The following is a 16,779-nucleotide window of genomic DNA, read 5'->3' as shown; positions in this document are numbered from 1 at the left end:
GTTGTTAGATTTCTTTAAAAACAACACTTAGAGCACAGTTGCGCCACTTGCGCATGTTATTTTGGTGCAATAAGCTGCTTCTTATTCAGTAACCACCCGCAGTCGAGTTTTAAAGCAGGTGCAATCAGTGCTGAAACTGAACAGTGTCTTGAGTATTTAAAAAACCTCTTATGTAAATTTGTTTTAGTATAGATTGTGCTTCATTCTCAAAGTCCTCCACACAATATACATCGCTCCATTACTACCAGATGAAAGCAGGCGATAAAATGAATTTTCAATCGTTCATATTAGCAGTAATTCATCAAATAAATAAGAGCATTATAACGCGCTGACTCAACTGGTAGAACATGGTGCTAGCAATGCTAACATCACGGGTTGGATTCACAGGGAACGCTCAAACGGTCTAAATGTATACCTTGAATGCACTGGAAGTCGCTTCTGCCAAATGCATAAATGTGAATGACCAGCAAGATCTACCAGCTTGACCCATTTAAACCAACCTGGACCAGAATGTCATTGGCATTCTCTGTTTTGGTGTAGATCTTCAACCAGGTTTGCGAAGCAGCTCTAGGTCGATGTGACTCCAGCCAGGTCTCCATAGCAACCATATTGTCCCGGTTGCTAGGGAGGGTCTGGGTATCTCAGCGAGTATTGGCGCTGACTATCACACCGGGAGTCCTGAGTTTGAATCCAGGGTGTGCTGAGTGACTCCAGTCAGGTCTCCTTAGCAACCAAATTGGCCTGGTTGCTAGGGAGGGTAGGATCACATGGGGTAACCTCCTCGTGGTCGCTATAATGTGGTTCTTGCTCTCGGTGGGGTGTGTGGTGAGTTAGCAGAGGATAGCATGAATCCTACACACGCGCTACGTCTCCATGGTAACACGCTCAACAAGTCACGTGATAAGATGCGTGGATTGACGGTCTCAGACGCGGAGGCAACTGAGATTCATCCTCCACCACCCGGATTGAGGCGAGTCACTACGCCTCACTAGGTTTGCGAAGCAGCTCTAGGTCGATGTTTGTATTAATGTTTCAGTTGTAAAGCTGCTGTGATGTGACCGTGTTGACGATAATAAACGCCTCTAACTCGTTAGATTCTCCAGTTCACTGCGTCACCCCTCGACTGGAGATCTGCTGCTCGAGATTCACAGAACGGCTCTTTCAATAACCTGTGCTTTGAAGTATTTGTGCAAAACTGTTTTTCCCTCATTTACGATGACACTGCAGCAAGACATTACAGGAATTGTTGGAGAAGGTCAAAGTGTTGTTTAAGCCTCGGATAAATGTTCAATAATGGCTTGTTCCAAGAAAATCACGATGTTTATCCCTGTTATGATCAAGCTGAACCAACAGCTCTCAACTTAGCATTTGAAATCAAACCGAGAGATGCACCGCACATGTGCAGTATTTGAATGTTAAAAGATGTTTGTTATTGTCTTGTTTTATGGTCTGTAAACTGACTGCCATGATGATAGGATGTTGTGGGAGGTTTCCAGGGCGTTTGGAGTGGTTTGAGATGTGTTATTAGTGGTTATGTTGTTGTATATTTGCTTCTGTAACTGTTATATGCTGCCTTCAAGTGCACCTCTAACGCTCGATATTTCTTAATACATTGGGGGTCAAAATGGACATTTTCGCCAAGTATTTTGGAGCAAAACTAAAGGTCAAGAAAATGTCTTTTATAAAGGTGTCAGCATCATTATTTTATTTTTACACAGAGATTGGAAGATTTATTACTAATATCAGTCGAGTTCAGCAACTCTTGATGCTTTATATGCCAATGGTGCGAGTCCAAAAATGGGAAAAAGCTCATTCTTGTGTCGTTTTTTCCAAAGTTGGAGTGCCTATAACTCCAGAAGTGTTCGAGATATCTCAACATCCTTTTACATTCTGGTTTAGAATAAACTTTAATTTGTGTATCTTCATTTGTATGACCCTATATGGTTAAATGCCAGCGATACAGGGCTCTCAATGTTGCTCCACCTGTAAATTTACTCAATTTGACCTATTTCCAATGGTCAAAAACCAAATGTGGGTCACATGATATGAAAGCTAATTTTTCTTGTCCAACAAAACAGAGGTTTGAAGTACAAATAACACTGAAACTAGATATATACCTTCATTTATTTAAAAAAAATTAATAAATCAGAAAAAGTATGAGCAAAATGAACCAGTTCAGCCAGGGAAGTTGCTGAAATGTGGTTGATTTGACATTGAATAACCCCTATATGATTTATTAATGCATGGTATGTAACAAATTATTAATTGATGTGCTTGATACAAGCTATGAAGGGAAAATCATTAGTTGACTGTCACATGTAGCAAATGAATATTGAAATAAACCACTGACATTGAAATAACTGACATCGTTGCATTTCATCTTTGATGTAGACACGCCCCTTCCAACATCAAAACTCTGTAACCTGGGTATCATTTATAATTCAGAGCTTCCCTCATGTAAGTACGACTTCACTTGGTCATTCGTGTGCTCTGAACTCGTAATTACGATATTTCCATCTCCACTTGAGAATAAAGATCACAGATGTTTACAAAGAACGATTTATAATATATTTTCTCACTTTTCTCATTTCTCGAAATTAGGGTTAGGCTCTTTTATTATGAATTAACAATGTTAATGACAATCCGTCTGTAACTCCATGGCCTACTTCAGTCTGTATCGGATCATGTGCGCCGTTAATTAGCGGCGTGTGTATGTATAATGGAGGTCCCCGGAGAGATTATGTTCAGGTTTGATGTTCCTGTGTAGTCATGCATGTGTTTACATGGTCATCCATCGATATGTTAATGTTGTCAGTCCCGTACAGTCACACTGCAGTCATTTTAAATGGTAAATGGTCTGCACTTATTTAGCACCTTTTTAACCGTAACTGTATTCAATGCGCTTTATACTGTGTCTCATTCACCCATTCACACACACACCGATGATGGCAGAGCTGCATGCAAGGTGCTAGCCTGCCATTGGGAGCAACTTGGGGTTCATGTGGAGTCGTGTGGGCCGGGAATCAATCCGCCAACCCTACGATTGGTAGCCGACCCGCTCTACCAGCTGAGCCACAGCCGCCCCAACTGTTAACACTTAATGATGATTCTAAACAACCACACAGGTCTCTACGTACAGTAGAATTATAGTGAGTTAAATCTATAATAAAGTATTTCAAACACCAAATATTGTAGTTGCATCCACGTACATCCAAGTGAAGTCAAAATCCTCCCTGTTTTTAAAAGCATATGACTATTATTAGTGACTCCTAGTTTAGTGCAATCCGTTACTAACCTTCTCTGTGTAACATTATATTCAATACTTCAACATAAACGTCATCAACTGGGAAAACCGCTCTTGTTTAGACATTTCATGGGGTCTTTAACACTTAATAGCTGCATTTATCACAATCGGGCCAGTGCAAGCCAGGGCTATCAATTGGTCAGCCAGTGCTAATAGCCTCAGACCTCGAGCTGCGAGACTAAAATCGATCTGCATTGCCACCATCGAGCCAATAGCCATGCAGCGTTGCCCTAAAACCCGCCCTTAACCTCATGCGACCCCCGTGTGCACATGCATGGACGTTGTGTTTCAGCTTCACTAAACGTAACATTTAATTTAATTTAAACTGACTGATATCAGTTCAGGAGACTCTGTGCTGTCAGTAAAGGGTTAAACCTTCGACACATGAGTCATGTGACCAAACAACATGGCGCTGACCACAGCAGAGAAACTCCAACAAAACTACATCTGGTCAGAAACCTCATTAAGTGTTTACACTGAAACCTGTTTGAGATTAAAGATTAGAGTCTCTAGTTTCATCCGATATGACATTTTTATTAATTTGAGCGATTTAACATGAAACGGCGCTCTGATAAACACAATGACCACATGTGTGGACTCAGTTCAAATATTCTATATTTACTGTACATTATCACACTGAGAATAAATAGAATAAATCAGAGACTTTATAAGGATTATGATGAATATAAGATGCATTTCAAACTGTTCTGAGACCAGTGCAGACAGACAGCACACTGGAGGTTAAGTCATGCACTAAATAGGGAGCAAGGGAGCATCCTATAGCTCTCCTATAACTGTTCTGAGACCAGTGCAGACAGACAGCACACTAGAGGTTAAGTCATGCACTAAATAGGGAGCAAGGGAGCATCCTATAGCTCTCCTATAACTGTTCTGAGATCAGTGCAGACAGACAGCACACTGGAGGTTAAGTCATGCACTAAATAGGGAGCAAGGGAGCATCCTATAGCTCTCCTATAACTGTTCTGAGACCAGTGCAGACAGACAGCACACTGGAGGTTAAGTCATGCACTAAATTAGGGAGCAAGGGGGCATCCTATAGCTCTCTATAACTGTTCTGAGACCAGTGCAGACAGACAGCACACTGGAGGTTCAGTCATGCACTAAATAGGGAGCAAGGGAGCATCCTATAGCTCTCCTATAACTGTTCTGAGACCAGTGCAGACAGACAGCACACTGGAGGTTAAGTCATGCACTAAATAGGGAGCAAGGGAGCATCCTATAGCTCTCCTATAACTGTTCTGAGACCAGTGCAGACAGACAGCACACTGGAGGTTAAGTCATGCACTAAATAGGGAGCAAGGGAGCATCCTATAGCTCTCTATAACTGTTCTGAGACCAGTGCAGACAGACAGCACACTGGAGGTTAAGTCATGCACTAAATAGGGAGCAAGGGAGCATCCTATAGCTCTCTATAACTGTTGTGAGACCAGTGCAGACAGACAGCACACTGGAGGTTAAGTCATGCACTAAATAGGGAGCAAGGGAGCATCCTATAGCTCTCTATAACTGTTCTGAGACAAGTGCAGACAGACAGCACACTGGAGGTTAAGTCATGCACTAAATAGGGAGCAAAGGTGCATCCTATAGCTCTCCTATAACTGTTCTGAGACCAGTGCAGACAGACAGCACACTGGAGGTTAAGTCATGCACTAAATAGGGAGCAAGGGAGCATCCTATAGCTCTCTATAACTGTTCTGAGACCAGTGCAGACAGACAGCACACTGGAGGTTAAGTCATGCACTAAATAGGGAGCAAGGGAGCATCCTATATCTCTCCTATAACTGTTCTGAGACCAGTGCAGACAGACAGCACACTGGAGGTTAAGTCATGCACTAAATAGGGAGCAAGGGAGCATCCTATATCTCTCCTATAACTGTTCTGAGACCAGTGCGGTATCCAACTCTGGAGACTAGCTAGCCCTCGAAATGAACATGGTGGAGACTGAAGCTGCCGTCGGTTTCTTTCCTCACTTTTCTCACCCATTTTGGCTCTTTGGCCCAAGGATAATTGGCAAACCAAAGGTGCTTGGACGTTGGCCACAGAGGAAGCCCTGGAAACGATAATGGGAACACAACTGGCCCTGGCACGCACTACCCCGCCCTCATTTGGCCTGTGGAAATGTGGCTAATGATTAGCTTAAAAAAAACATGGCAAATGTTTTTGGAAAAATCTCCCCATACACTCATGATTTATGGATGTAGTTCAGATTAAAGCATTTCAAGCTTTTGCTTTAAGCTGATGTTTCAACCATATTCCTTTCCACCACCCCGTTTCGATTGATTTCTGTAAAACTTGCACCCATTTCTCTCCATCTGTCTGAGTGTTTCTGGCTCTTTATTGTGTTGAATGTCTCTGTCGGGCTCGGGAGTCTCTCCAGCTCTCCGCTCTGCCATTTTGAACACTCAATTTATTTCCTTTATGAGATGAATCTTGTAGATTGAATCATTTTCACAGTTGGAGACTTATTGTGTGGCTGGAATGAAATGAAACTACAGAATCAATCCCGAACGGGGAAAAACGTGGACTCGCCAACGCGTGACGGGCATGACGCTCAATATGCCTGATGGCACCTCAGCCGAAATGAATCGTGTTTTTTTGTGTTTTTCTTTCATAAAGATCCTTCAGTTGTCCCCCACTGTGAACTATTGAATAATCGGCCTTCATTTCAGCTCTTTCTCATGTCAGAAATCCCATAAAGGTGCCATTCTGTGGAGCTGCCATATTGTCTGCCACTAGATTTACTGGGCATAAATGGAACGATTTTTTCCCCCACTTTTCCTTGTGTTGTGGGAGCTAAAGAGCCATGAAATTGCCTGAATAATGGTGTTTAAATCCAATCTCGGTGTGTCCCTGCTGCTGTCCTGTTCTCCATTGGCTGCAGGTCTCTCTAGAGAAAGCCATTTTTCATTTGGAGACACCAGGGCACAGGTTACGCTTACACACCAGCAGCGCCCTCGACAGCTGCCATCACCATCTTCAGTGAGGGGAAATGTAGCCGTTTATCCAACACTGGAATGGCAGATTCCCACATGATGATGATATTGGCCTGATAACATCCCTCATTATTGTCGCATGTTACGGCACTAAACGTCCACATATGCATCATAAACGCACGCTTGAATGTAAATAAAACCGCGTTCCCAATTTATCGATATGTCAAACGCTGCAGCGTGTTTTGGTAGCGAGGTCGGTTTTTAACTCGCAGCTAGCTTTGGCATATCGAGTGGGCTGCGTGGCCAAATGGCATGAAATAAATTCAGCTCAAGCCACTGAAACAAAATGAGCTCCCATCCCCCTCCACCCCTCATCTTTTCTGGGGTTTTTTTCTTCTTGATTTCCCAGGGTAATCCAATTTAGTCCTGAAGAAAGACCAAATTAATTTCATAATGCACTGATCAAACATCGCCCGAGGAGTCTCGCTGCACAAAATGAGTTTTTAGAAAGATGCAGATGTGAGAATGAACAACCAGACGATGAAATAAGGAGAAGAGGAGAGCATGTGGGAAAGGGAACGACACAGACGCTCCAATATCTTCAACTTTATTGGACAATTTTTCTTGTCTCGTGTCTGATCATTTTTACTCCTCCAGTATTCATCACTCTTACATATATATTGCAAAGCACCTCCGGCATACGGCACTCTGTTGGACGGCAAACGTTGTGTGTTTGACGATCGTTTAGGTATCATCAAGCTCAGGAGAATATACCGGTACTAGTCATAGAGGGGGTTTGCTTTGTCAAATGCCAGCAAACTAAGGTTTAAATTGCATCATACATAATTGCAAGCACATTTTTGTTGCTCCAAGAACTGGAGTAAAACTGCTCTTGCATTATTCATCCTGTTTACCATCTAAATCTGTTTCTATCTACAGGTGATCCGAGCACCATGCGATCCCCGCGGTACCCGTCTGCGGCCGAGCTGGATGCATATGCACAGAGGACGGCTGACATCCCGCTATTCATCAAGATCTTCCCGACCAACATCAGGGTCCCTCAACACAAACCGATCAACCGCACTGTCAACGGTCTAGACGTCAACGGTCTGGACGCCAGCGGGCAACGATTCAGTCCCTACTCGAACACGTACTCTGGTGGGTACCAGGGCTTGCTGGCAGTTGTCAGGTCTTCCACGGCGGCCAAAAGTGTGTTGAAAAGCTCAGACTGTAAACGTACCAAGCTGTCGCCCATCCAAATGGCGGTCGCACCTTACGCTGTGCCCATCAACCACCGGCGGCGAGCATGTAACGTTGAAATTTGCAAGGCCCCAGAAACGCACAATGTACCTAGCGTTGTGATGGCGGCATGTGCCGTGTTTGACCGCTCGAGCCACAGAATCATTCAGCAAACGAGTCATCCGTCCAACGGCCAGTGCGGAGAGACTCATTCCAACCCATCGTTCTTGGCAGCGACCGCTGCGTCCGGTACGGACTCTGGTTTCGCTGTATCTGGGTACTCCAGAGCCGTGCTGCCCACTCAGAGTGCAGACGTGACCAAAGCCGTGGGATACGTGGACGGTTTGGATTACTGGCAGCGTGGAGCGCAGCAGCACTATCAGCAGGGCCCGCTACGCGTATACAGTGTCAACAGCGGCACCGGTGCGGTCATTAGCGGCTCTCCTGAAGTCTGCATTCCTGTCGGAAGCACCCAACTCTCCTATAGATCCCACACCCTCAGTACTGACCCCAGTTTAACAGGTGGCAGGCTAGACAAGGTCACTTCCTCTCCGCTGAACTGCACAGTCATGCACGGGGATTTCACGGCCAGACAGTTCTTCGCACCACCTTGGAATAGCATGATAGGGACGCCGGACAGCGATTACAGTTCACAAGAGGTGTGTCGGGGTCACCCTCACCTCCATCCTAACACGGGACACCCTCAGCCGTACACGACGGACCGTGGGCGGAGTCTCGGCCTGTCCTGCGGGCTCCCCGGTAATGGCGCGTGCCATGCCTTGCTCCGAAGCAGCAGTCTGCAGTCGCTCGAGGGCCTGATCAGCGAAATACATCCCCCTTGCATCAAAGAGCGCATGCTGGGTCGAGGATACAACACGATGGGCGTCCCACAGATATTCGACCATCAGACCGCACACGTTCAACTGCCCGTGCTGAGATAAGACACTGATTGGTTCGTTCATGAGCCAATAGACTGTGTGAGACTGTAGTGAACCGCTTGGAATAGAAGTCACTATTAAGTGCAGGTCAGAGGTTAAAGGGTAAAGGTGATCCTTACTGACCGTATAGACCATATGTTGTTGATTTTACCGGTTTTGACTCTGCTGCTGATGATTTCGGTGGCATTACTGTACTGTGCTCATATTAGCATCACGCTAGCACCAGTGTTTTTTATGAATGATGTGGTTTTTCAGATCAGCAGTGGTTTAATCCAGGTCATCAGAAGTGATATGATAGGTGCGGGTGAGAAACAGAACATTCTTTAACTCCTTAGATACGAGAATTGTTTGCGGATTCATTGTGCAACATGCGCAGACCCACAATGAATCTGCACCTGCAGAACTCAAAGTTATGCAGATTTATGCATTGCAGCATGCATCATGCACGCCCCCTTTGTTCATTTGTTTTGTTTTTTAATATTTTGGATAATTTGATGTAGACCTGTAGGACTCTCAGTTGTGTTTACACCCGTTCTGCACAGAATCTGTGCGTTAAATGCAAATAAAACCGTCTGCAGGTTCCATCTGGATGTGCTCATGATTTATGCGCAGTGATGTCACACGTGCCCTCATTTAAGTTCTTACATTTACTGCGATGTGAGCGGTGATTGAGTGCTGTTGTATTGCATCTGTTCACACAATCTAAATCTGCCAAAAACACCCCATCTGTTAATCTGATCACGTCTCATCAGATCTGAGGTCATTTATATAACCTGGTTAAGTACCACTCAATCATAATAGTTGCAAAGCTGTAAAGGAATGAATATTTTTTTGTTGCATGTTTTGGTTTTAGGAACAATTAAAGGTGCTGTAAGCACTTTTTTTTTTTTTTTGCATGGAAAAGTATGCCAAAAATCGACTTCTCCCTGAAAGATATGACTGAAATAAGTGTTGTGAGATATCTCGCCGGTCTCTGTGACCGCTCTAGACTCCGTAAACAACAAACAAAAAAAAATGTACGCTTTCTGCCTGTCAATCATTTTGCCCGTTCTCATCGTATTATTGTTGCAATGAAATAACGCGGCTTAATGCCATTTTTATGCCATGTTGTTCATAACAGTTGCCAGTTGAGGGCGCTGTTGTGCAGCTGTTGTTTTTAACATCCATTTCTGCTCAACTAGGTCTCAAAAAAAGCTCATTTTGGGATCTAGGGTGGGCGGAGTTTTTGAAAGAGGGGGTGTGGCTAATCCAACGTCTCAGCTTGTAGAACAGCTAAAATCACTTACAGCACCTTTAAAAGAAAACTAATAATATTGGACCAAAAATGTAATATTTCCTGTATGTTAGTTGCTTCCAATAGGATGATGATATATTCATATTTATAAGTCTTTATTCTAATTGTTTACCTTTTTTGTGACTATAGTGGTTTCTAGTATGTTCGTCTTTATCCAGATTCTCACATCCACATCAGAATGATTAATTTGATTTAATCTGCTGAAACGGGTCTGTTCAAGCTGTGATTGATGCTCCATCAATACATGTTATTGATTAAGTGCTTTGAGAGTAGTATCAGAAAAGCGCTTTATAAATGTAACGTTCATTCATAACTGATGTGACGCATGAAACGAGCATTTTATAGATTTTATTCATTATGTTGTATTTATTGATATATTTGTATCAGATCTTGTGCTGGATATTTGAGATCTGTACACGAGTAGGTTTCATTATTTTCTTGTTTTGATTTATTTTTCTTATATTTTTGAGATTGTTCCAGATTGAAGCAGTTATACGAGTGAAATGACACACGGGCTCAATGTTTTAAAGTGCAATTATAATGTCTGCAGACGAGCTCTCTACACGATGCTTCAGTGAATATTTACTATGTGTGACTGTCTGAAATCTCCACCAATAAGACTGTCAAATAAATATAATTTAGCAATGTTTTCTATTTCTGCTCATTTGTTATTTATTTCTGAAGTGATTCATGGCACAACATCTACAGCTACTGAACACATCAATAACAAATTACATGAAGTGTATGCCCATATTAACCTCATGAGACCCGAGCGTGACTGCTGTGTGCATTTTCCATTCCGAGTGAACGCACTTAACTGTATAGAGAGCAATAGGATGCTCCCTTGCTCCCTATTTAGGGAATGCACTTAACTGCATAGAGAGCTATAGGATGCTCCCTTGCTCCCTATTTAGTGAATGCACTTAACTGCATAGAGAGCTATAGGATGCTCCCTTGCTCCCTATTTAGGGAATGCACTTAACTGCATAGAGAGCTATAGGATGCTCCCTTGCTCCCTATTTAGTGAATGACTTAACTGTATAGAGAGCTATAGGATGCTCCCTTGCTCCCTATTTAGGGAATGCACTTAACTGCATAGAGAGCTATAGGATGCTCCCTTGCTCCCTATTTAGGGAATGCACTTAACTGCATAGAGAGCTATAGGATGCTCCCTTGCTCCCTATTTAGGGAATGACTTAACTGTATAGAGAGCTATAGGATGCTCCCTTGCTCCCTATTTAGGGAATGCACTTAACTGCATAGAGAGCTATAGGATGCTCCCTTGCTCCCTATTTAGTGAATGACTTAACTGTATAGAGCGCTATAGGATGCTCCCTTGCTCCCTATTTAGTGCATGACTTAACCTCCAGTGTGCTGTCTGTCTGCACTGGTCTCAGAACAGTTATAGAGAGATATAGGATGCTCCCTTGCTCCCTATTTAGTGCATGACTGAACCTCCAGTGTGCTGTCTGTCTGCACTGGTCTCAGAACAGTTATAGGAGAGCTATAGGATGCTCCCTTGCTCCCTATTTAGTGCATGACTTAACCTCCAGTGTGCTGTCTGTCTGCACTGATCTCTGAACAGTTATAGGAGAGCTATAGGATGCTCCCTTGCTCCCTATTTAGTGCATGACTTAACCTCCAGTGTGCTGTCTGTCTGCACTGGTCTCAGAACAGTTTGAAATGCATCTTATATTCATCATAATCCCTATAAAGTCTCTGATTTATTCTATTTATTCTCAGTGAGATAATGTACAGTAAATATAGAATATTTGAACTGAGTCCACACATGTGGTCATTGTGTTTATCAGAGCGCCGTTTCATGTTAAATCGCTCAAATTAATAAAATGTCATATTGGATGAAACTAGAGACTCTAATCTTTAATCTCAAACAGGTTTCAGTGTAAACACTTAATGAGGTTTCTGACCAGATGTAGTTTTGTTGGAGTTTCTCCGCTGTGGTCAGCGCCATGTTGTTTGGTCACATGACTCGGTGCGTCAAAGGTTTAACCCTTTACTGACAGCACAGAGTCTCCTGAACTGAGATCAGTCCGTTTAAATATAATTAAATTATGCGTTGTTTAGTGAAGCCAAAATACAGAGTCCACACGTGTACGTGGGGTCACACGAGGTTAAAATGCCGTTAATATTTGGTTTCTACATGGTCTTTCAGAATGAAACCTCAGAAGACTGAAAGTCTCATAATGGATGTGATGATGAGTAATGACATGTATGCTAAACTCAGGGCTGGACTGGTAATAATTTTCCCGCCGGCACACTTTGGGGCCAATCAGGGGCAGACTGGTCATCAGGAGAACCGAACGGGCCAAATGGGCCGCAATAAGCTGAAACGAGCCGCCGCGTTACGCAGAACGGTCCAGAAAATGGTGCGGTGATATGCAGAAGAGGACCGCAAACACCCCCTCCACCCAACGACTTTTGGGCCATTTGTTATGTACAATCCCGGCCCATTTCTCCTCCCAGCCCTGCCTGAGTTATACATTAATGGGTTAATTAGGTTATTTTTTTTTTTCTCTCAAAAATGTTTTTATCAAGATGTTTTACCCCTTTTAAAAGAATTCTTCTCAATAAAAATAAAATATATATACTGATACAGTTTACTACAGTCTGCAGGAGGCCATGAAGGCATCTAGTGTGCACTTATCAGTGTGTATAGCTGAGGCCCATTTAGGATGCCGCCCCTCCTTTGGCCCCGGGACAGCAGATAATCGACTCTTTAGTGTGTCCTGAGGTCACACACATCCTCTCCAGCGCTTCTTTCACAGACACAAAGAGACACAGTCCAGCCCATGACACAGACATTAGTCCTGCCGACCCATCGCTATGGAGACATGACATCACAAAATCATCATTGCGACCGGTTTGTTCAGACTGTAGTCTCATCTGTACAGGCCTTACACAGAGCACTGCGGTGTTTCATGATCTCATGCTATAGAAACAGACTATAGAGTGTGTCGGAGGGGGCGGGACACATACTGTCACATACAAGTCAATCAAATGCTACAACAGCACAAGACAAAGTCATACATATGGAAATGGGAATCATGAGGCCGTCGCCTGCAGAGCTGAATTTGGGTGGAAAATATTCACAGTCCTATTAGAAGAGTTGGAATATTATTTCTTTAAAGTATGTTATTGCAGCCCGGCCAGCGTACATCAGCGCCTCGTCTTCAGATCGTCTGCTTGTATGCAAACACATTTAGGAGGTTTAAACCAGCCGCATATATTCAACCAGAGTGTTGTGAAGATTAGACTTTCAAACAGGCAGTAATTAGTTACTAATACTAAAATAAAAATTAAACATACTGTATATAAATATATATTTTAGTGCGATTTACTAAAAGAAAAATATATGCACATTTTAAAAGCCAAGGACCCCCGAATACGAGGATCCCCTTGCGAAGGAGCCCCTTTCTAAAATATTTCGGCAGCTATTTTCACGTCTAAAAACCCATTTCAAATATATTAAAAATAGTAAAGACCGCATGTCGTTTGGAAAATTAAATAATAGTTTTTTATATCATCATTGGACTGAAGAAATGATCAAAATATTATATAGAAGATATTTACTTATATAATATTTAATAATAAAGAAAATTAACATTTTAAATTGAATTGCAATTTATTTGCGGTCCTTAGAAACCAGAATAAAACAGTGATGTTACATTTGAAACATTTTTAAAAATGTTTTGCACTATTACATTTTCGGCAGACCCGTCATCGCACCCTTGTGGCCCCCTGGGGCAGTTTTAAACCCCTGTCTAGGATATAATAAAAGTAATTGTATGACTAATTAAACTAATAAACAAGAAAGGAAAGGAGAACATATTGTCCAAGGCACATTAATTGATTTGTGAACATATGGGGGCAAAAGTGACAGATAAATATAAATAAAATCATTTAAAACTGAGCTTGCTTTGCAGGGCCCTTATATGTGATTTATAGCTATTAATCAGAGTTTTTAGTCACATTTTTAAGACCTTTTTTTTTTGCTGATAAGTTTTTAAAACTGATAGTCTACATTGAATATACAAATCATGTCTTGTTCATCCTGTGACTGGGTGGGCCATAAAGTGGGTTACATGAGCCCAAATTAAATCAAATCCCAGATGTAGTGGGACATTTATAACTATACACCAGCCCGGGACTCTTATTTTGAAATGGCTGTGCTTCACTGATCCCAGCTGCTCTTTCAGACAGATGAGGGAAGTAAAATATAGCGTGTGTGTGTGTGTGTGTGTGTGTGTGTGTGTGTGTGTGTGTGTGTGTGTGTGTGTGTGTGTGTGTGTGTGTATTTTCTCTCTAATGTGTAACGGCCAATTCCCAATGCTCTCTGAGTCCTCGTGGTGGCGTAGTGACTCGCCTCAATCCGGGTGGCGGAGGACGAATCTCAGTTTCCTCCACGTCTGATCCGCGCATCTTATCACGTGACTTGTTGAGTGCGTTACCATGGAGACGTAGTGTGTGTGGAGGCTTCACGCTATTCTCCGCGGCTCCACACACCCCACCGAGAGCGAGAACCACAATATAGCGACCACGAGGAGGTTACCCCATGTGACTCTACCCTCCCTAGCAACCGGGACAATTTGGATATCCAATGTGACTCTACCCTCCCTCCCTAGCAACCAGGCCAATTTGGTTACCCCATGTGACTCTACCCTCCCTAGCAACTGGGACAATTTGGATATCCCATGTGACTCTACCCTCCCTAGCAACCAGGCCAATTTGGTTACCCCATGTGACTCTACCCTCCTTAGCAACCAGGCCAATTTGATTACCCCATGTGACTCTACCCTCCCTAGCAACCTGGCCAATTTGGTTACCCCATGTGACTCTACCCTCCCTAGCAACCAGGCCAATTTGGTTACCCCATGTGACTCTACCCTCCCTAGCAACCGGGCCAATTTGGTTACCCCATGTGACTCTACCCTCCCTAGCAACCGGGCCAATTTGGTTACCCCATGTGACTCCACCCTCCCTAGCAACCAGGCCAATTTGGTTATCCCATGTGACTCTACCCTCCCTAGCAACCGGGCCAATTTGGTTACCCCATGTGACTCCACCCTCCCTAGCAACCAGGCCAATTTGGTTACCCCATGTGACTCTAGCCTCCCTAGCAACCAGGCCAATTTGGTTGCTAAGGACACCTGGCTGGAGTCACTCAGCACGCCCTGGATTAAAACTAGCGACTCCAGTTGTGTTAGTTAGCATCAATACTCGCTGAGATACACAGAATCACACTAAAATATGTAGCCTACTCTTAAAATCATCAACAACGCATTACAATATAAACACTTTAAAGCATTAGCAATCCCTTGTGCTAATTATGACCCGCTCTGAAACGTAATGTTTGTGCACCTGATTATCCAATCTCTCTGTTAAAATCAGCTTATTTCAATCACTTTCTGAAATACACAATAGCATATTGTTTTCTTTTGTATAGCTCTTTTCACAAAAACACACACTGTCCCAAGATATGTTTACAAAGTGCCACAAACCCTACAGTCCGCACTAAAGGACTCATCAATAGATTGATCTTTGTACACTGTATATGCTCACAGATAGAATAAAACATCTCATAAGAGTAATATGAACTGCATAATCAGTTAAAAAGCAGATGTCTGTATTAGTCCAGTTCCCGCCATGATTTCCCTCTCAGCTGGATGAATTATTGCGCACGAGCGCCCTCTAGTGTTTATAATGTGAATCACTACAGACGAACCATCAATGCACAGATACATTTAAAGGGGCACACACACAATAGTCTTTAGTTGCCGATGTCATTGTAGAAATTCACAGTCAGCTATGATTCATTATGAATTAATTATTCGGCTGGTCATGTGATTCTAACATGGCCGCCCCCATGAGGAGACCCTCTCCATGTAGAATGAAACGGCATTTATAAGGTTACTGATATTTTAATGTGAATGGACACAATTCTGTACAACAAACATTTTCTTTACAAGTAAAACTTTAAAATGAGGGAAATATTACTGAGTGCACCTTTAAATACCCGCAAAGGGTATTTACATTATTATGGCAATGCTTCAAGAAAATGTATTTCAAATTTATTGAGTGCGCAAATTTCCGTGAACTTAAATCAGTGATTTTATGCACAATGACTGTTATTTTTATTTGTTTTTATTGCTATAAAATGAAGACCATAAACTGTCCACAAGTAAACTACTTTGAGATCATGAAAGCTAAAATACAGTTAGCATAATTAATTATATAAATGCCCAATAATAGAATATAATAATGAAATAATATGATATGATATAATATAATAATAATATCATATAATGTAATATGATATGAAATAACATTATAATAATATAATGTAATATATATTATGTAAAATAATATAATAATAATATAGTATAATATGATAGGATGCCATATAATCTAATAGTATAATATAATGTAATATTATATTATAATAATAGTATAATAATAATAATATATATTATATTAATATAATATAGTAATAAAATAATATAATACGATATGAAATAATATAAAATATTATATTATATAATATAATATATATATGATATGAAATAATATAAAATATTATTATGTAATATAACAACAATATAACATAATAATAATATAATATAATAATAATAATATAATATAATATAATAATAATATAATATGATATGATGTAATTTAATGATATTATATATATTATGTAATTTAATATAATATAATATGATATGAAATAATATAATAATAATAATATAATATAATAATAATAATAATAATAATATAATATAATAATAATATGATATGATGTAATTTAATGATATTATATATATTATGTAATTTAATATAATATAATATGATATGAAATAATATAATATAATATAATAATAATAGAATAGAATAATAATAGAATAATAGAAAATCATCTGATAGGATTTAATTCTGACAGAAGGCTCAAATATTCACCAGATGGCGCACTAATATAATTTCCAAAATCGCCAGAGAAATAAGACTCGAAATAAGTTTTATACGGTTTTATTT

The 16,779-nt window shown here is 41.3% G+C and overlaps 2 protein-coding genes across 4 annotated transcripts in view; both read left to right on the top strand.

Moving 5' to 3' along the window:
- The window catches only part of LOC127636402 (transcription factor RFX3), a 211,971-nt gene extending 206,792 nt beyond the window's left edge, over positions 1-5,179 (top strand). Inside the window, exon 18 of one of the 3 annotated variants that reach the window (XR_007969587.1) lies at positions 4,962-5,179. The gene's annotated coding sequence lies outside the window, so the exon portion shown is untranslated. Of the gene's footprint in view, positions 1-4,228; positions 4,333-4,596; positions 4,721-4,961 lie in introns of those variants that run through there. The other 2 variants (XR_007969586.1, XR_007969585.1) reach the window with 2 other exon arrangements.
- The window catches only part of LOC127636421 (protein FAM222A-like), a 34,533-nt gene extending 24,191 nt beyond the window's left edge, over positions 1-10,342 (top strand). Inside the window, exon 3 of the mRNA XM_052116889.1 lies at positions 7,198-10,342. Coding sequence (XP_051972849.1) covers positions 7,198-8,438 — 1,241 coding nt within the window. The 3' untranslated portion in view covers positions 8,439-10,342. The remainder of the gene's footprint in view (positions 1-7,197) is intronic.
- The last annotated feature ends 6,437 nt before the right edge of the window (positions 10,343-16,779 follow it).

The sequence above is a fragment of the Xyrauchen texanus genome, chromosome 44 (assembly GCF_025860055.1).
Source record: "Xyrauchen texanus isolate HMW12.3.18 chromosome 44, RBS_HiC_50CHRs, whole genome shotgun sequence".
In the NCBI taxonomy this organism is placed as follows: domain Eukaryota; kingdom Metazoa; phylum Chordata; class Actinopteri; order Cypriniformes; family Catostomidae; genus Xyrauchen; species Xyrauchen texanus.
This window is presented reverse-complemented; position numbering and strand designations above follow the sequence as displayed.